Source organism: Eumetopias jubatus, unplaced genomic scaffold, assembly GCF_037043125.1.
Source record: "Eumetopias jubatus isolate StellerSeaLion01/CBP00866 unplaced genomic scaffold, mEumJub1_p1.0 scaffold_3, whole genome shotgun sequence".
NCBI classification, from domain to species: domain Eukaryota; kingdom Metazoa; phylum Chordata; class Mammalia; order Carnivora; family Otariidae; genus Eumetopias; species Eumetopias jubatus.
In genome coordinates, this window is record NW_028274809.1 from 72,537,353 (window position 1) to 72,558,276 (window position 20,924).

The window sequence follows — 20,924 nt, forward strand, 5'->3', positions numbered from 1 at the left end:
GGCTCTGTGTGCCTCTTCTAGAGGATCCTAGGAGTGCGCTGGCAGGCTGGCTAGCTGGGAGGATGCCCTGGCTGATGGGCTGATCATGATCAGCCTACCCAGGAGCACCTTCCAAAACATCCAACTGAAGATAATGGGAGGGACCTGTGCTTTCTTAGCTCAGTTCTCCTTGCTGGTACTCCCCTACCCAACTCCCCGGCCCAGGCTCTCAGGTGGCTGTTTGACATTTTTTGGAGTGATCAAGGTGCTTGTAATAGTGAATGTGGTTTCCTCAAGACATTTAAAAACCTACTTAGGGCAGTCAAAATGCTAGCTGAAACAGCCACAGAATAGCAAATGGATCTTGGGCTTTGCAATATTTTGTGGCCAATCTACTCATTTTTTTGTGCATTTCTGTCTGCCTGGGATAAAGGACTCTGAAATTGGATTGTTATTTTCCAGACACAAGAACTATATTGGATATGGCTCCATATTTTTTGCATAGTTCTAGTCATAAGACAGTCCCAATTACTACATTTACCTTTTTGTGTAGGAATATATCAGAAAGGAACATTTAGAGTACACCAATGTGACTTCTGCCAGAACAAATAAATCAGTCCAGGTGATTACAAGTGGCTTTGGACTGCATTCAGGTTGTGGAATGTGAGAACAGACTAGGGGTATATACCATCACAGCAGTGACAAATTCTCAACTTCTTTGTAAAAGCACAGTATTTCTTCAGGTTTAGACATGACTCACTAAAGCTACATTTTCAATGAAATATAGCTGGAAGCATTTAAAAGCTAGAAAATATAATCATATCAGTACAGATGATCCTCACCCCCCACAAAAATGCATGACATCATTTCAAGATGTAGTCAGTCTGCTGTCACTAGGCTGCTGGGTTGGACGGACTGATACCTATCTGTACACGCAGAAGAACCCAAAGTGTAATGTGGTTCCGGTTCAGATGTAAGGACCACCATTACACTTTAGAAAACAAACATCCATTTCTGAACAATCTCTTTTCACTACTGATTTCCTGCAGAATTTATTTTTCTAATAGCAAGGAAAAATAATCAGGCACAATCTATCATAAACATGTCATGAAAAAACTATTTACTCTGGATATGCCCTTCCTACACTGTTTTTTGGGGAGGGGTTCTTACTTCCTCACCTTTCCTATATAATTAATGAGTCTGATGTGCACTAGTATATTTGTGTTTTGTTCCCTACTTCGTTTCCATAAACACTCAAACATGTTCAACAATATGTATTCTACAAGTACTGAGAGCTGATTAGTACCAGACACTATTCTAAGCTCTGGAATACAGTGGAAAGCATCCTTGGAATTTATATCCTGGAGGGGGGCAGTCCAAAAAAATGGGTATTTATCACACTTCTCTGCATCTTCCTTCTTTTACTTAATGATACTTGGTAGAATTCTCTCCAGGGCAACTGGTAAAGATTTATCAGAGGGATTTCTTAATGAGATTTCTAAATATACTCTAAAGATGGCTGCAAAGAGTTGAACTTGCAAAATTATTTTAAGATGACACAACCCATATCTCCATAGATCCAGACAGACACTGGCCCCTCCCATTAGCTTCATCAGAATGATGACATAAGGGCCCTTAGGCATGTAATCTCTGCCTAGTCCCTTGCTTGGAATCCTTTTCTATGGGCTAAGTCTTAGCCTAGGTCCATCCCTCTGAGTATTCCTCATTCTGGATCCAGGTCCCCCTAAGTGGCCCCCCGGTTGGAATATGTTGCTTCCACAACCTATCATCTCAAGGATAACAACTGTAGTGAATGTTTATTGAGTACTTACTATTTTAATAAGATTGGAACCATTAGGATATAGGAGCCTTCACCCAAAGTTCAAAGTCACACAGCATAGCCAGGGGTAGAAGTGGGAGCTCCTATCTTAACCACTGCCATGATACCCTTCTGGATCTGAAGAATGATAGTCATACAAAATTTTCCATTTCAACCATGGTTCATCTGACAAGTTTTCTGTATATTTCAACCTATATAAATGTCTATTCTTTCCTTCTGTCAACCAAAGACTGTAGTAACATTTTATTGTAATTTTTATAAAGGCTTTCTACCTCCTAGGTCATATTATTTTGCAGTTTTAGAATTTTTACTAAGCACTATATGTGTTTTAAAAGAAACTTAGAAAATACACAGGGAAAAGCATACCTCCTTAAGAGTATCTCCTGTATTACTGAGTGCACGTGTATACATACATATATATGTATTTCTACAGAAGACTCTACATATATAGTTAGATAACTTATGTTCTCATCTGTATTGTGAACACCCCATGTCATTAAAAATTCTTTAAAAATGTGATTTTTAATGGCTGTGCAAACCCCATTAAATACATAATTTTTTTCTGTAATCTTTCTACTCACATTGGGCAGTTAGGTTGTTGCCAAGTTTTAGATATTAGAAACATCACTGTGATTAACAACTTTGTGTTAACAGTAAATATTTCTTTAGACTGGATCCCTAGAATTAGAATTATTGAACCAAAGACACAATCATTTTTAAGGCCTTTACTACAGATCATTTAAGTGCTTTCCAAAATGGTTGTGCCAATTTATTCTCACCAATACTATATGAAATTGCCAACATCACAATGCTCACACTGTTTTATCTTTGATTTAATAGTTGCCACTATAATGCAGATATATTCCCATTATTTTAATTCATATTTCTGTGATTGTTACTGAGTTAAGAAAATTATTTCATGTGCATATTGGTCCTTTATATTCCTTCTGTTGTCAATTATCTGTTAATACCAAATACCCCTCTTTTCCTTACTCATTTGTAAGGAAATTACATTCATTTTATTCACTCATTCAACAGGTATCTGCTAAACTCCTGCTGCTTACCTTGTCTGGTGCTAAGGATACAAATCCAATTCTTTGTAGTCCAGAACACCTTTGGAAATTTCCTTTAAGACCTTTACTAAGTGAGTATATATCTTAACATAAGATCACATTACCAATGTTGATATTTTAAGCACAATTAAAATAATGCTCCAAGAAAGATGATAACATGAATAGAAGTTTGTTCCCAGCTCAAACTGAAGATTTCTCGCCTTTTTTTTTTTTTTTTTTGGTCTTTACAAATTCAATAAGCCAACAAACCATGATTTAAGTATTCAGTATAAGTTTACAGGTTGCAAAACATCGTATGTGCTGAGACAAATGAAAAATGTCACTGAATTCTTAAATCAAACTCTCTACTGACAGGGCATTCTCCCTGTGGAGTGTCTAAAACATGTAAGCAGTTTAGCTACTATTATCAAAAGTGAATCAGAATTGTTAACAATGGCCAATGTGGCGGTCACCAGAGTAACATATCCATCCATCCAAGGAGTATGTATGTAGCTTGTGGACCAGAGGAAGCAGGAGAGCACAGGAGAATAAATGCAAAATCAAATTGATAACATGTAATAACCCTTGATCCTTGGTTTGGAGTCTTAATTGAGTAAAAAAGATGCACTAGTTATTTTATAACATGAATTTCTTATTGGTGAGTCTTAAATTTGGTTACTTCCTGAAGAAAACACATCTTCAATTATCAAAAAGGATACCAGGGTGCAAGGGTGAATATATCTCATGAGATTCTGAATACCTGAGAATATCCTTTTAATCCTTCACATATCAGACGACTTAGATGGATGTAAAACTCTTGGATTACAAGCATTTTTCCTTCAACACTCTAAATACACTGTTCTATGTTCTTATATCTACTGTTTCAGCAAAGCTAGATCTCAGTCTGATTTTATCTTTTGCAGATAAATAATTTATTTTATCTGGATTCTTGTAGTTTTCTTCTCCTATATCTTTGTAAATATAAAATTTTGTCAAGGTTATTCCTAGACCGGTCTCTTTTCCATAGGTGATGCCTGGAATGTTATGACCCCTTCAAATCCATACACTCACAGCTTTACTTTCTGCTTAGAAAAAATTGTTTTAAAATTATATTTACATATTGCTTCTGTTCTAGCTACTATAAAATCTTTCTTGAGAACATTCACAATGCTTACGTTAGATTCATTTTCTATAGCCTCTATGTCTAGTAACATTTATCATACCCTTTTTTTCTTTCCCTTTCCTTCATATTCCAAGATAACTTCTCAACTAATCTTGTGAATGGTTCATTTTTCTTCTGTATCCATTCTTCTCTTTATTGACTCCACTGCAGATTTTAATTGTCTAGTAAGTATCTCTGTACCATACCTGCCTAGATATGAATCTCAGATTCCCTCCTAATTCACTGGGTAAATTTAGGCAAGTTAATCAACTTTCCCGAGTTTCAGTTTCCCTGTAAGTAGGGGCAATAATAACAACTGTCTGAATAATTCAGGGTTTTAGGTTAAAAGCAACAGAAAATGTCGTGGCTAATTTAAGGATTAAAAGCAATTTACTCAAACAATTTACCTGTATCATTTAAGACTATATATTTTCCCAAGTCTATTAAGATGGGAAAATGCATGGAATAAAGAAATTTGGATCAGATGTTCAGTGGCCAAAAAAATGGAGATTTTTCCAAAGCATTAACTCATAAAGTTGTGATAAGGAACACTGGAGATCATACATGTAAAGCACCTAGCACAATGCCTGGCACATGATAAGTAATAATGTTAGCTATTAGTCTCCTAATAGATTTCTACTCCATAGAGTTCACTGATTCTTATATCCTATCCTTGTGATAAAACCTTTTCCAAATTAATCATTTGTTTCCAGTAATGGTGGTAGCAGTGATGATGGTAGGGAGAGAAGAAAACAGCAGTCTGGCTGTACTAAAAAGCAGCAAACCCAGTAAAGCAATGGGGGGTCGGTCTTTGTGATCACAAAGGCAGGCCTGGCATAGAGAGTCCACTGACCATTCTCCATCCTTTCTACTGGCCTTACAATAGAGCCCTCCAACTCTGACAATAGGGTGAATGTCTTCAAAGTTTTTAATGGGGAATCAAAAGAAGTTTTATCAAGGGTTCAGAAATTTAAAAAAATTCAACCAAATAAAACAGTTACACATCTGTAAAATGTTTTGCTTACTCTGTCATGCAAATCAAATAAGCTACATGTAACAGCATTCTGTTCAGTACACATAGTTATACAAATCTAAGTTTCCTATTCTTACCTACAGACCATCAAATCTTCTCATCAGCAGCTTAAAATAATGCCAACAGCAGCAATTACTAAGATACATTTTTCTACAAAATAGTTTAATAAGAATCCACTTTTTCATTATACTTTGCTAACTGAAGTAAGAGAAAAATCAAGATCCTGCTGTGAAGCGCTTCCATTATATAAAGAAAACAATATTCACCTTATTAAGAAACAAATGAGAAAATGGGGCAATGGAAAAACTCCAGCAAGCTTCTCCCCTTACAACAGTTATAGCTTTAAAGCAAGAAACATGTAAGGCAGCTAAGGTCATGAATGAAAAAAAATGAGGTGCCAATTTACTCTGCACTTGGGCAAGGCAGGTTTACTCTTTATTTTTTAAATAAAACAATTTATGAAAATACTTGCAAAGGGGAGAACTGTTTTTATGAACAGAACAACTTTATGATGGAAAGGAATTTCTAAAGGAAAAACAGAATGCAGAAATGCTAAGTATGAAGGAAATAGTAAGCCTTAATTCCCCTAGAATAGCGTAATAGAAGGCCCTATGCAGTGACTAAGGACCTTTATCTTGATTTAGGGTTTAGGAATGATTTGAGGAGAACTTGCAAATCAGATATATTTCCATTACAGAGGATGATACCACAGGATGAATACTTTCTGATGTCATGCTGCTCTACAGGAATTTTCATTTGTAAAAGTCTGCAAATTAAAATATAAATTAAAGAGCCTATACATTGAAAAATGCCTAGAGCTCCAATTTTTAAAGAAAAACTACATTTTCTTTCAAGAGCCAAGAGATTTCAATTCTAAGAAAACTATCTTTCAATTTATGATGGCCACATTCATCTCTGAAATATGATTTATATAGACTTTAACTGCATAACATGCATTTATCTTCAAGTTTCAATAATGTGCTCGTTCAAAGTGTTTGCAGACTGTTTCTATTACATGCAACCCCTGCATTAAGGTCTGAGTACATAAAAACTCGTAAGACTATAAGCTAAGGCAGAGATTTGTCTTCAAACTACTTGAAAAAAAAACAAACCTTAGGAATGTCTAAAATGAAATAATCATAACCGAAATTACTTTGCTGACGTACAAGCAGATCCAATCACTTTGGAAACAATACATTTATAATATATAAACAGATACAGTAAGACCATATGGACCCATTTCTGCCAAAGTAACAAAAATGGCAATTGAGAAATTGAAAGCGCTTTCACATGAAGACAGACTGTTTTGCTCTAGCTATGGAGTAAGCGCAGGGTTAGACCTGAGGGAAAAAGAATGTTTCCAAAATATTTTTCTCTCCAGAAATGATTCTAAAAAGAAAAACGATCACACAGTGTAGGGAATTCAGTGCTGAATGATCCTGTCACGCATTTAATCTCACGGACTCAGCAGTCAGTCATTTTAACTTTAATAGCATAAAGTTTGCATGTACAGGGCAGAAATTATATCCTATATTCATAGTTTAACTCTGAACAGGAATTGTTATTCAACTGAAAAGGAAATGATCATTTTAAACATACAAAGTCAGGCTTAACTTTAAGTGTTAATAAAGGAAAAATACTCTATTACTTTCAAATGTAAACAAAAGGTAATGCTAATTCAGTGGCAAAAACTGAAGTTAAAAATGCCTAAGTTAGCAAATTTATATAAAACTGATACAATATAATACATATCTATAGCCTGCTTAAATAAAAAAAGGGGCCAAAGTACACATTCTTGGATTTTGTGGTTCCATTAATGAATATTCATACTGTGTCAATTACTTCACATAAAAGTATACAATATGGTTTGTGCCTCTGCAGTCTTCTGAGGGTGGAAACTATACGTAAGAGATCACCTTTGTAGGCCTCCTTACCATTCCTCCCCTCCCTTTCCTGGATAGAGTGCTTTGCTCACAGTAGGCTTTCAATCAATATTTTTTATTTAGTTAAAAACAAGCTAAAGCTAACTACAGCAGGACTGTAAGCATTTTTACACTCCCAGTTCATTAGCCCAATAAATATTTTTGGGCACCTACTATGTATTTCATGTCTGCATATGTGATCTAGCTATGTGTGAAAAGCCAGATGGAGTCTGTTCAAATTCCTGGAATTGAAGAGCTCTTCAAAACAAAACAAAACACACCAAAACAAAACAAATAAACAAAACCTAGAGTCTTAATAAACCTAAAAAGATGTCTCCAACTGAATCAAACAGAACAAATACGCAGCTATTCGGGACGTACTTCTGGGACCTGTAAGACTGGGCAACTTTGCTAACAGGTCCAGCTGATCACACTTATCAGGCTATCAAAAAACGTATATACTTGTTGCTAGCTAAGTTGGCAGTCTAATTTTTTATGTTGCAAGGACAATTTTTTTGCATACACTCACATACTGAATAAACCTGTTGGTCATACTCTGTTGTATTCCTTAACCACAGAGATACCTGAAATGGAGGATACCCTACACCATGAACACAGGGAACATTCTGAGCACAACAGACACAAGTGAAAAGGACCGATCTGAGAACGAGTGGCAGGATTCAGAATTTTTGAATCCAGGCCAAATAGTGTCACAAGAGCTCTGCCACTTGACCTCATGTTGAACCACATTTCCATAATATAAAGGAGGCAAAGCTGTAAAATTTGATGATCCCACAGAAATCACTAAGAAAAGATCCAATCTTACCTCATGTTTGATGATGCAGTTCAGGCATGGAAGACTTCATTATACGTTACATGGTAATTACAATTGCCAGGATAATTCAGTTACCAGTAGGAAAAATGACTAAGTTACTAAGAGGAAAAAGTCGAAGTTTTAGGCATTGTACTTACAGTGCTTTTAGCTAAGCACAAAACTATGCTTGTTTACGGTTGAAATAAAAATTCTGTCTTCTGCATGTGGTTGAGGTGTGTCAGAGAAAATGATTTCATTGTAAATAAACTGAGGGGCCAAATACAAGGAAGCTGCAAAGGCAGGTGCACAACAGTTGAGTTGTTTCAGTTTCGGAGGAATAAAGTAAATAATTGCACTGGAATTTGTTCAGTTCTGGGCATTCTGCCATACAGGAAGGGTGTGTAATTACTGAAGCTAACATATCCATGCAAAAATGAAGTAATATCAATAGGGCACAGTTGGTTCCAAAGTTCCTTATTCTATCTTCAAAAATTAAGGATCTTTAATGACTCTCATTTCACTCTTTGATATTTAAGTTTCACTTAAGTTAATACGGCTACACTGAAGGTAGAATTGAAATTCTCACTGAAGTCAGAAAATACTGCCTTGAGGCTTCTCTCTGAGAGCCTCACAAGTAAAGAAATTGCAATTTTCACTCATCAAAGATAACAAAAGAAATATATACAGTACCTACTTTAGGACTTCACCAGAGTAAGAAAACTATATGTAAAATGAGCATGTTTTACCAAATCTATTCTGTGCTTATGATTTCATGCTATCTGGATTAGCCTCAACCTTAAATGTGGTTTCCAAACTTCTTAAATCAGAAGCCAAAAATGAGAGTGCAGTTTGTGAGGGAACAGCAGAATGGAAGTTAAAGTAACTGCGTATGGCCAAGTTCATATAGAGATCTCAATAATGCAAGCAATTTTATGACAGAAGATAAAAGAGTGTAATAAATATTACGTGTGATTCTACAAAACGCAAATCAACTTGCATCCTATATAGAGCCATGAAATATGCTTGTTAACCCTATGATTGGCCAGATATGGTCTTTTAAAGAATTTCTATAGTCCCGATCACATCCTATCAGTTATAAAAACTACACTATATTCTCCCAACTGATAGTAAGGGCCTACACATGGCCTTTGGCTGTTTCCTTTGTGCCTGTGAAGGTAGCACACTGACACATCTAAGTTGCAGGGGGTGGCAGCAAAGCTCTGGATGAGCAGCCAGTGTCTTATCAAATTCCAATTCTTCCGCATCCAAATATTTACCAACCACTTCAAGGAGAAATCAATAATTTAAGCCTAAGGTTTTCACAGGAGGAGGCAGGGCCCTTTGTGGGCACCACATGTGGCCATATCTATTTATCTTACAACATGTAAGATACCAAGTTAGGACCAGACCATTCTTAAATTTGCCAGATATTTGAAAACTATCAGGATACAAAAAAATTCTTTGTTTCCAATATCTGTATTCATCATGGACTCCTGGATCCTTATTAAGGAGTTGAGCTGAGCAGGAAAACCTATCCAATGCTGATCTTGATTACAGCCAACTGGTAGCTTCCATTTAACTGGCACTTCATGAAATTTTGGATTTGAGTTCAAGGGTCACATTATTTTGTTCTTCCCATGGGATGATTTTTACTTCTCTTAAAGCATGATCCTTGAAGAGATTTCTTCAGGGGTCACCTCTATCACTTGGTATACATGATGCTGGTAGATATTCTGTGACATTACCAAGATAAACCACATCCTCTTTTCCCTACATTTAATTTTCAGCTAAGCTGGACAGATGGGAAGTGAAATTCATAACACCTGTGTCATTTTTTGACCACTAATAGGAAATGAAATTTTAGTTTGCTCCATGCAGAGGTCAGATTTAATTCCTACTTCAATGTGGACACATTCAATTCAAATTGTCTTAAGGGTAAGAATATACCGTTGAGTAGCTACATTTCTCAGTGCTGTCTGTTGAGATTCTCTTGCTCAGTAATGCTATATGAATGTGGTTACAGGTCCCATTATCTTCACAGTTAGTTGGTGACAAAGTAATCTGAGAGACAGTATTATTCAACCACTCCGTTTCTGAGCAATCATTTATTGCAAGTCTAATATCATTAAAGGCGCGGGGGGGGGGACCTGTAACATGTGTGTGAAACAATTATAAAACATGGCTCTGTTGTTAGGTGGCTGATTACATAATGCAAAGGAGCATACTAAGAGTTAAAGCAGTGGTATAAAGTGCTAAAGAGGAGGAGAGAGATCTGACTTCAGCTGGGGTACAAACAGCATCACAGAAGAGGCAGCACTTGAACAGAAGCAGGCTCCTTTCTATCTGCCAAAGAGCAAGGACTTTTTCTGTAACTACACAGGTATGCACCTAAGTGATTGACATCAATGTAAAAGGTTATCACTTTACAAAAGGGAGAGAATATGAATCTCAACATTTTGTCAAGGAATAAAAAACAGCTTCTGCTTTGGGATCCTAGGGAAAGTGTGGCCCAGTAGAGGACGATTTAATTGTGGTTTTGACACCCCAAATCCAATTTCAGATATCAACAGACCAATGCTTTGTTAACAAGACTGCTTTGGTTGCTTGTGATTTCCTTCTCTACTACTTACTGCGAATTGCCCGGGGGGAGTACACGTGAGGTATTTCAGTGGCTTGGATGTACTTTTACTCAAGAAGAACCCAGACTTCTCCTCTCAAAATTCAGGCGTGTGTTAAAAGATATTACTTTCCAATTTTTTAACCAAGTGCCTTGACATTATGTTTGAGTTGCACTAAATCAGCATGTTGGTAAAATTTATTTTTACATGCTCTATTTCTTATAATACATACATAAGGCTGTTCTAATTTGTGAAACCAGCATGGTGAAGTTTTGAAAGTTTCATGCCATGCAGAAGTAAAATACAATCATAGCATAAACATAGCTCAATATACACAAAGTTGTTTTATTTTCATATCATAGTCCAAAGAAGGCTCAGTGAATCCCTATACATATACTTAAAAATAGAACCACCAGTTCCTCCTAAGAGGCGTCTTTTCTTCTTAGGTAGAAATGCTGATTAAAATAGTAATATGAGCCCTTACTATGAGCACTTAGTAAGTGCCAGACACCACTGTAAGCATTTTACAATGGTTAATTTAATGTCCTCAATAACCATCACTGTTACCAATTTACAGAGGAGAAACTGAGACACAGAGAGGTTAAGAAGTCTTCCTAAAATCACACAGAAAGTAGTGGGTGCAGTATAGGAACCCAGGCTATCTACTCAGTTGCACTGAAAGGGTCTCTTCCTTCTGTACCCAATGAAACATCCTTCCTGACACATGGCTGCCACCAAACAAGGTCTTTTCTTTGAGATCAGCGAAGCTCATGTTTTCACTCCATGGCTGTGAACATTGCGTTGTAGTGAGATTAAAAAAAAAAAAAATTATACCTCCCACCCAAGAATATTATTCTTTTGATATAATACATTATCAAGGACATTAACTATTCCATTGGGGCCTAACACAATTAAGAACGTCACATTCTGACTAGTTATTTTCAAATCAAATATATAAGATGAATAGTAACTAGCTTTTTAATTCCTAACTTTTCTGCGCTCTGTCTCATTGGGCAGACGATAGGAAGTGACATTTCAAGAAAGTCCTAAGAAGTTTCTACCCCATCTATAAAAAAATTAGAGGATCGTGCCTGGAAGTTCGAGTTGGCTATTTAAAATCAGGTGAATATCTTGGAACAAGAGATGGATATGGTCTTGGGTTGAATGAAATTCCGAGTACTAAGCACTGATAAACAATTTTAAAAGAAATTAAGCATGAAAATTGCAAACATATATTAGTGGACTCAAATTCTTAGAACAGGAATAGAAGAGTAGAGTATGGCCTCCCACTAACTCAATAATCTGGGACATATATGGTAATTCTTCTCGAAAATAGCAAATACCCGTATTCTTTTGGCTATCTTCAGAAACAGGAACCCTTCATGCTATCTCCCACAAATTATTCATTCAGAACACTATTTATCAACAAAAGACAGAATGTTGAAGTCATCTGAGGCTGTCAAGGAATTCCAGTGCCAAAATCATGACAGGTTTCCAATTTTCTTCAACATGCAGAGTATCATCTGGTCTCAAGGTACAAATGCAAAGCTCCTGTAGCTATGTTTTACTGAACACGGTTTCTAGCTTTAAGTCAGTTCTGGGTATTTTGATAAATTTACCATCATGTTTCACCAAAATGCGGAATACACTAACAGCTCAAAATAAATCAGAGTCTTCTCATTTTACAGCTCCTTACGTCAAATCTCGACAACTATGAAGTGCAATAAGAAGAGTCCTTTTTTCCTCCCTAAAGGTGAGAGAAGCTTGGACAATCTATAGTTTAGTGGAAAATGAAAACAGTACTCGCTACAATTTTTGTATCTTCTCAAATTCTTAGTTTGTGGAATGTTTTGAAAACTTCAAATTTCAGCGGTGGAATGGAAAATATTTTGAAATCTTGCTACTAGAATAAGCTATGAAATCATTTTTCTTGAAAGCACAGCTCTAATGTCAAATATTCTGGGGTATTCTTTCACTCTACACAGTTAGCTCTAAGTTACAGCAAACAGTAAAATAATGAGGTCTTAAATATTCCTTTACTCTGCCATCATTAGTCGTCTGAACTGCTGATACTGAGTTTTGAAAGAATATTCCAGCAAATATACATCTAAGTTTATAACTCTTGAGAAGAAAAGAATCAGTGGTTTAATAAGGCTAAAAAAAATATGTAATATTAAATTATTTCCAACAGAAAAACCCACACAGAAGGCATATACGTTTCTTTTGTTTTGTTTTGCAGGGAGGGGGCAAAAAACAAAAAACAAAACAAAACAAAAACCTATCCCTGGAGCTTTGAATTTACATTCACCTTATTAAGCTTTTAAATCTGAAGAAATTAAATTCAGGAATTCCAATTTCTCTAAGCACAAAAGATAAGATCTAATTTAGAAGGCTACTTGTATGTGAAGAATAAATAGCATTAAGTACCTTAAAAAAAAGTCAACATAAACATGACATTGAAGCAAACTGGCACAGTTTGACAAGTTTTAGAACACCAGCTCACAAAATGAATATACTTTGATTCAGACAAACACAACAAATATAGCCTTTATCCAAAAATCATAGAGACAACCCTATATAATACCTATATTAAATTGTTAAAATGTTTAACATATCTAAGGATATTACAGGCCTCAAGTTGCCAGAGTCCTGATAGAAAAGTCAGCAGTGTAAAATACGCTTCACAAGGCTTGGCGTGCATGCACACACTCTGCAATGTGGGGGAGACAGAGACACCAATCACCATCGATATTGTCCTTACTTGCAGACGCACAAGTATCCTGCATGTTCCGATTCTGACTGGCACCTGGAGCGGCTCTACGTGCCAGTCATCCCAATGTACTCAGGGATGTAAACACCTTATAATTAAAAAACGTGAAGGCATCAAGGACGTTAGACAAATTTAAAACACAACCAAAGATTAATTTTTAAAGGCATTGAAGAAATAATTGATTGCAAATTCCAGTAAGAGGATGTACCTGCTCCTTCACGGAAGCTAGAATAGTGGTGGCTGTGGTCTCGGGTTCCATGCCTGGGCCAGTGGAGGCAGCTTCCCGGCGGGTCTGTGGTTGCCCCTCCTCCACCGATGAGGCCTGCTCAGGAGCGGGCATTCCTCCTGCAAACAAGCAGGCAAAGAGTTAACACTTGTTCATGGGCTTCTATGCAGGAACAGGCAGGGACTGAGGATCTGCAGATGGTTCCTAGGAAATACTATAGACTTCTACGCACAAAGATCACAACTCCTTACAGCTATTTGATTTTCAAAAGGCAACATCTAGGGCCAAAAGTACAGCTGGTATGACTAAATACTAAAATAATAATAGTAGCAGTAGCGCTAATAATAATACTAAGAAAGTGTATAAACAACATCATAGCAAAAAAATGACATAAAAGTGTTGGGGAGGAGGGCTCTTAGTTAAAAATGTACTAAGGACAATAAAACTGTTAGAAGCTTGTTGAATTGCTGATTTTTCTAATCAGATAACCAGTACGTAGATATGATTATATCATGAAGCAAATAATAAATCTTCTAGATTGCTATAGGGGCCAGTTTGTAAATTCACATACAAGAAGACGTCTACAAATATGCAAATGCTTTACCAGTTACAGAAGAGGCTTATGCAATAGGAAAAAAAAAAAAGGTCTAAAACTCGGGCCTGAAAATAAACAAGTCTCCTGTATTTAAAAGAAACGGAAGGCATTAATAATTAGAACAAGGATGTCTTTGGTGTAGTATTATAGCTAACATGGTTTCCTTAGAAGAATCTGATTACCAAAAATGACAAAGGCAATGGAGTTGGTGTTTAAAAAGGGTCTATTTCTCGGGTGCACAGCTTATAAAAGAATGAGTTCTAAAGCAAGAGACGGAGTGCCTCAATGCACCAAGAGTGATGTGTTTGCCAGACCACTGACCTGACAGGGATTTTTCATAAATTTGGAAGTCTGGGAAAAGATTCCCACCTAACATGTTGTAAATATTTTAGTAACTTGTTTACACAGCAGTGTGCTTGCTTGAGAGCGCAGTCTCTCGTACCATGAGATGAGTCCAATGCCTGGCGTATGTAACAGGTGTTTGATACATGTCTGCTGAATAAATGAGCATATAAATGAAGGACTGGCCATCTTTCCCACGTCTCCTGGCAATCATCAGGCAAACCTCACCAAGGGCTATGATATGCACGAGACCTTATTTGTTCAACGTGTTCTTCTGTAAGCTCATATATGGATATGTCAGACCATAAATATTGTTATTGACAATCTTCATAGTTTTCTCCTAAGAATTACCCTATTGTTATATTTTGATTTTTTTTATCAACTTCCACAATGTTCAATTCCATAGTATGATCTGGGAATTTTTTCCCCCATTCCCTCGAATTTCAGTATCAGCTTGCTTTTTCTAAAATCGTCATCTATAAGAGAAGGGAAGATATATACATACCACCTGACCTCTCCCCAGCTCTCATCCTCACTCTTCTGACTTTCACGTTAGTGAAGGTGGGTTTGGGTTCCAGGCTTCTAACAGTAGTTGCTTTATACTTGCCATATTAATAGGCAGAAATGGGCAGTGAATGTGATGAGTGAGTGCTTTCCCTAATGCCAGCTTCATGAAGAGTCTGTATGCCTGCTCTAGCAGGTGAATTCTCTTTCATTTCTATGGTGCCCAAATTTAGATGGAGTCTTACCTGCAAGGAGGAGGGTCTCCTCGAGTATGAGTAGAGGAGGAACTTCATTTAGTCTTGGAGTGAGTCTAGGATCAAAACCTAAGTGCCCTTGGACAAGTTACCATTGCTGAGCCCCACTTTCCTCCTTAAAAAAGGGCTTACTAATTCTTTCTACAGCATAATGGAAGGATTTTATGGGAATCTTTATTTTTTAGTATATGTAGGCTTGAGATATAAAATACACTTAAAATATCATCAACTGAATAAAATAGCCCGTTTCTGTATTTACTGGGTACTCACTATAAACAAGATATGAAGTCTATGAAGAAAAGAATGCCACACATAAAGATCTTAGATTAACATTTAAGGCAAGTAAAGATATGCAAGTATTCTATGCCACTGAAAAACTACACACCTTAAAATAAGCAGATGGTTGCAAAGAACAAAAATGTTACCATGCAACAGTGAAACAAATAATGCCAAGAATCAGAAATTTTAAATGTCAAGAGTATAATATCATGAAATACCAATGTGTAAGGAAAAGAGAAACAAATTCAGTGCACAAAGAAAATCTGAGAAAGGGAGAAAATAGAAACATCACTGGGGAAGTAATTATTAATTCTTTATATAAATAGGAAGAGCCTTACTAAAAGATGTAATTATATTACATCACTGTAAGTATACCACACTTATTTCATAGTATTTACTTTGATGATTCTTACTGTCCAGGATCAATATCAGATGAGCATTCTCCAAATACCATTCTGCCCACATGTGTAGGGGCCTAGGGGGTTTGGGCATAAGGCAGGGTCACTGACCATTAGCGCCTCATCACCTAGCTGAGGCAGCAAAATATTAATCAGATCAAGGCCAAGTAGAGCAAGATACAGCGATGGAATAACAATACCAAAGTTAATAGGTAGAGGCTGTGAAACACTTATGAATTTGTAAAAGAAACCAGTATCAGGCAGGAGAGGAGATTTTCATAGGCAGGGATGATATTTTTTGTTCTCTGATTCCTCAAAGACTGAAAGGTGTTGCAGGCAATAGCTAGCACTGCTGGACTGAAGAATGACCACGGTGCCCCTGCATACCTGAGGGTGAGACACTTCACTGCCCCTCATTTCTGGAACAGTCCCCAAATAACATAACCCAACACTGGGCAGAGGAGCGATGCCACAGTACTGACAAGTTCTAAACCTAGAAAGGTCTTCTATCCACTTTCTTGTAGTTCTCATAACAATTTAAGGAATCATAGGAACCAAGGTACAACTAGAGTCACAGGATAAGATTATTACTTTTTCCCATTAGCAAAGGAAAAAAAAAGCCACCAAAAAATAATGAGTGCTTCTATAGCAAAGGGACCGTGAGAAATAAGGCTTTGTGCTTCCTTCAATGACCTCAACTTGCCTGATTTGGACAAGCACATTCTAGGGACCTGAGAAAATCGAAGCATTTTGGGGACTCTGGAGAATCACAGGGAATGGTAGAGGTGCCAGAAAACTGGAAGCAGGAAAATGCCATTGCTGTTTTTGAAAAAAGAAAGTAGACTCTCTTCACGTCATAAACTAGAGAGCTAGACATAGATCTTAGGTGAGATTCTTAAAAGGATTTTATCCAAGAGATGATCTGTGAGAACCAGAAAGGGGCACAACAAAGAAAAGTCATGTTAAGCTGTTCTAATTTCTGTCTTTGGCAGTGTAACCATGGAAATGTAGTGCGTCTAAACTCCAGTGAGGCATGTATATTAGAAGTCCCCCACGATATTATAATCATCAGAGAACTGCAGCTGGCACAGGGCAACTGCTGACTCTCGCAGCCTGAAAATGTCTGAAGGAAACATATCTTCCTACAAAGGTTTCTAATGTAATGCCAGAGAACTTTGTTCTTGACCCAATCCTAACCAAAAAGTTTAGCTATAATGTAAATAATACACAGGCATGCTCAAATTCTTCAGTGACTATGAATACTGAATTAATCCATATAATAAAATTAAAATACAGAAAAGATTGCTATACTGCAATAATGAGCTACCTCTATGAGATAAAAACAACGGGAATAAATGTGGGGTCTTATATTGAGGTTAGCTTAGCAGCACGCTAGGGAAAAGATCTAGGGACTTCAGGTTCAAGAGCAGAATGAGTGAACCACGCATGAGACAAAGCTGCTCCAAAGACAAGGTGATTTTATACTGTGTTGGTATCAGTATTTAAGATGACAGGAAGACGGGGACATGTTAGTGTACACCTCTCCTTCAGGCTCCTTGGGACACGTCCAGGTCCAGTTACAGACGGCACATTTGCAGAAGCAGATGCAAATGTATCCATTCAGGGGAGGGTGAGTAGGACGGTCAAAGTATTCAGTCATTCTTACCAGGCACAGCAACAGGGACAAAATGAATGACAGCTCCTACTCCATAGGAGCTCAGACCTTAGTGGGGGGGTGGGAGTTGGGGGACATGGGAAGGGCAGCTAACAGAACAAGAAGAGTAAGTCTGAGCTCAAGAAGAGAAGGACTATGCAGACAAGCAGATGTCTATAAACCTCTGAAGGGCTGCTATTGACGAACAAGGTTAGACATTTTAGGTTATGATCCTAAGAGCTGGATCAAAAACTAATGGTTTTGTGACAAACTTGTATTTGCCTTTATTATTACTGTCTTTATACTTTTAATCAAATTTGGCTAATCATTATATTGTTTTTAATCAAAATTAAAAGTTGAGCCAGGAGAGGAAGCTCAGGACAGGCTTTCCTTTCGGAGTAAATATTCAAGTGTCCGAGGCAGACACTAAGATAAGACAACTTCTACACTCTGAATTGATGTGAGTGTTCCTCAGTTTTTGGAATGTTGTCTATCATTTCACAGCTATCTGTTAAAAGGCACCTGCAGGGCAGGAAGCTGTGCTTTTTCTGAAGGCATGATAGACACTGGAAATCTTAGTGCTGTTTCTCTGTCTGGCTGTACAAACCTGAGATGAGGTTATGACCAACTCTACAAGTGTCTTCTCATTTTATCCCAGGCTTTACTTACTAAATTTCCTCTTGCCCAGGTCTATTTTTAACATTCTGTTGAACTGCATTCTTTTGCACCTTGTAAAAACACTTTTTGGAAGGCAGACTCTGTACTTTCACTATCATCTTTATTGAAGACAAAGAAGCTTTTATGTGCAACTATTAGTATTTGTGTATGTGTGTGTATCTCAATCTTACAGTGAACTATCATTGAGTAATGGGAAATTTTTCTGCCCAAGGTTGCAGGCTAGATACATTCAAGACTGAGCACTGAATCTTGAGAATGTAGATGTAATAAATGCAGGGTATGGATGTAACATTCAGCTATGCATGTAATATATATGGACAAAGCCTATGACTCAATATCTATAATCACTTTTATCACAGATGATACTAATCCACAAAATTGTCTCTGTGCTAAATCTTTCTGGGATAGAAGATCAACTACATACTGTATTTTCCTCTATTTACTCATTTCTACTCTCCTTACTGACAATTTTTGGCCAAAGTATACTAAGTATACTTTGTTTCATCTTATCCAGTGATATAAACTGGAGTCTATGTATTTTTCTCTCCTCTTCTGCATTAGTATTTTGGACTATGACATATCTTGTGACTTCTTTTTTTTTTTTTAAGATTTTACTTATTTGACAGAGAGAGACACAGTGAGAAAGGGATCACAAGCAGGGGGGAGAGGGAGAGGGAGAAGCAGGCTCCTGGCTGAGCAGGAAGCCCGAGTGGGACTTGATCCTAGGACCCTGGGATCATGACCTGAGCCGAAGGCAGACACTTAATGACTGAGCCATCCAGGTGCCCCTCTCATGACTTCATTTTGAATGCTCAGAAAATGCTGTGATGATTGATGACAACCATTTCAAAACTGATAGGACAAATAATGATGCCTAAGAACAAATTAAGAAAAATAATAAAGGACAGAAAATAAGCACGATTATTTAAGTTTTATTCAAACCAAGATATTAATAATACAGGATAATAAACATTTTGGAATAAGCATTAGATGAACAAAATACTGCAATAGTAAAAACAGAAAAAAATCACTGAGTATCCTATGTAGTAAAGACAAGTTTCTTTGCTTTACTTATAATGAAACTGGAACTACAGAAGAATGAGGTACTGGGAAATCAGGAATATGCGCCAGAAGTTAAACACCTTCAGGACCATATGGAATCTATTCTAGAATTCTAAAAGGAGTACTAGATGAACTTTTCACAGTTAGAGTTTTAAAATATCCTAGAAGTAAGAACCATTTCTAAAATCTGCAACTCTTTAGGAAGCTTACAGATAGTTACATACTAAACTTCTAATCAGAGAGTTCATCCAAAAAATTGAAACTTCTTGGCAAGAATTTGTTTAGAAGGGAGCTATATGCCAAACAGCAGAGTAATTCTAGAGAATAAACTATATACAGCAGTTAAGTGTTTTGGCTTATGGATTTTACAATCAAAAGATCAGCACAAGATAACCTGATATTTTAAAAAAGGCAAAAGGTGTAAACAGACTTTTCAGAGAAGAGGAAATCTAGGTGGCCAAAAATAAGGTGCTCAACCTCATTAGTAACTAGAAAAATACAAATTCATACTACAGTGAGATATCAATAAACAACCCCCAGAATGACAAAACATTTATCAATATCAAATTCTGGTGAAGATGTAGAACAATAGTAAATATCGCAGGCTGCTGATCAGTATGTAAAGGAGCCATCACTTGGGAATACATTTTGGCACCTATCTAGTTGAGCTGCTGATACATATATTCCATAGCCCACTAATTCCATTCCTGATTATATAGAGATATTCTTGCACACAAACACTGGAGAATCATGTAAGTCAGGTCATGGCAGCACTCTATGGAAGCTCTGAATTGTAAACAACCCGAATGACAACAGTGAAATGTGTAAATACATTGTGGTATAGTCATGCACTGTGTTTCCATCTATAAAAACAAGTGAACAACAGCGCTATACAACAAGAATGACTCTTACAAGTATACTGTTGAATAAAAGAAGTCACAAAAGAATACAAACAGTAGAATTCCATTTAGGTAAAGTTTAAAAAATAGGCGAGATAAAACTGTTTATTAAGGATGCATTTGTAGGAAATGACTATCAAAGTCAAAGGAGTGGTTATTTCTGCAAGGAAGATGCAGATTGTGATTTTAGAGAGGACATTAAGAACTTTTGGAGTGCTGGACTGGTATGGGCAATTATTAACGGATATTTTAGCTCTTTAATGTCTTTTAGCTGTATATACATTTTATGAACTTTTCTATAGTTTTTTTCATGAAAAAGGAAAAATATTAATATACCAGAACAAACTTATATGATAAATTCTTATCAGATGTGATCTGTAAATAGAAAAATTTAGAGTATTTATAAATAGAATGCAATACTGTTTAACAGCTCAAATACTAAAGGCTATCCATTTTTAAGAGAACTGATCTACTTCTGGTTCTAAAACTACACTAAAAAAAGACACTAAATTGTATAACTCATAAATGTCTTGAAGGTATTTATTTCAATTAAAAAAAGGGTCTTACACTACAAAATAAAATGTCTGCAACCCCATATACCATTCACTAATAATTTTTGAAAATAAAACACGTAGTTAATACATAACATCAGGCTCAACAATGCTCACACCTCCAGGCAACAGTTCACATTGTGTTCTATATGAATGACGCTCCCTGGAGTGTGCAGAGTGTGGACACGGTTCCTGTAACACAGATAAACATTGAAAAACTGTTAATAAAACCAAAAAGTATCTTATTTGTTATGGACAGCTAAGAAGGAAAAATGGAAATTTCTTTTTGGAA

The 20,924-nt window shown here is 36.6% G+C and overlaps 1 protein-coding gene across 6 annotated transcripts in view; it reads right to left on the reverse strand.

Annotated features, from left to right (window-relative positions):
- PKP4 (plakophilin 4) overlaps positions 1-20,924 on the reverse strand; it is a 231,665-nt gene that overhangs the window by 148,757 nt on the left and 61,984 nt on the right. For all 6 annotated transcript variants that reach the window (XM_088021694.1, XM_088021693.1, XM_088021695.1 and 3 more), the window contains exon 2: positions 13,399-13,535. In XM_088021694.1, coding sequence (XP_087877820.1) covers positions 13,399-13,530 — 132 coding nt within the window. In that variant the 5' untranslated portion in view covers positions 13,531-13,535. The remainder of the gene's footprint in view (positions 1-13,398; positions 13,536-20,924) is intronic.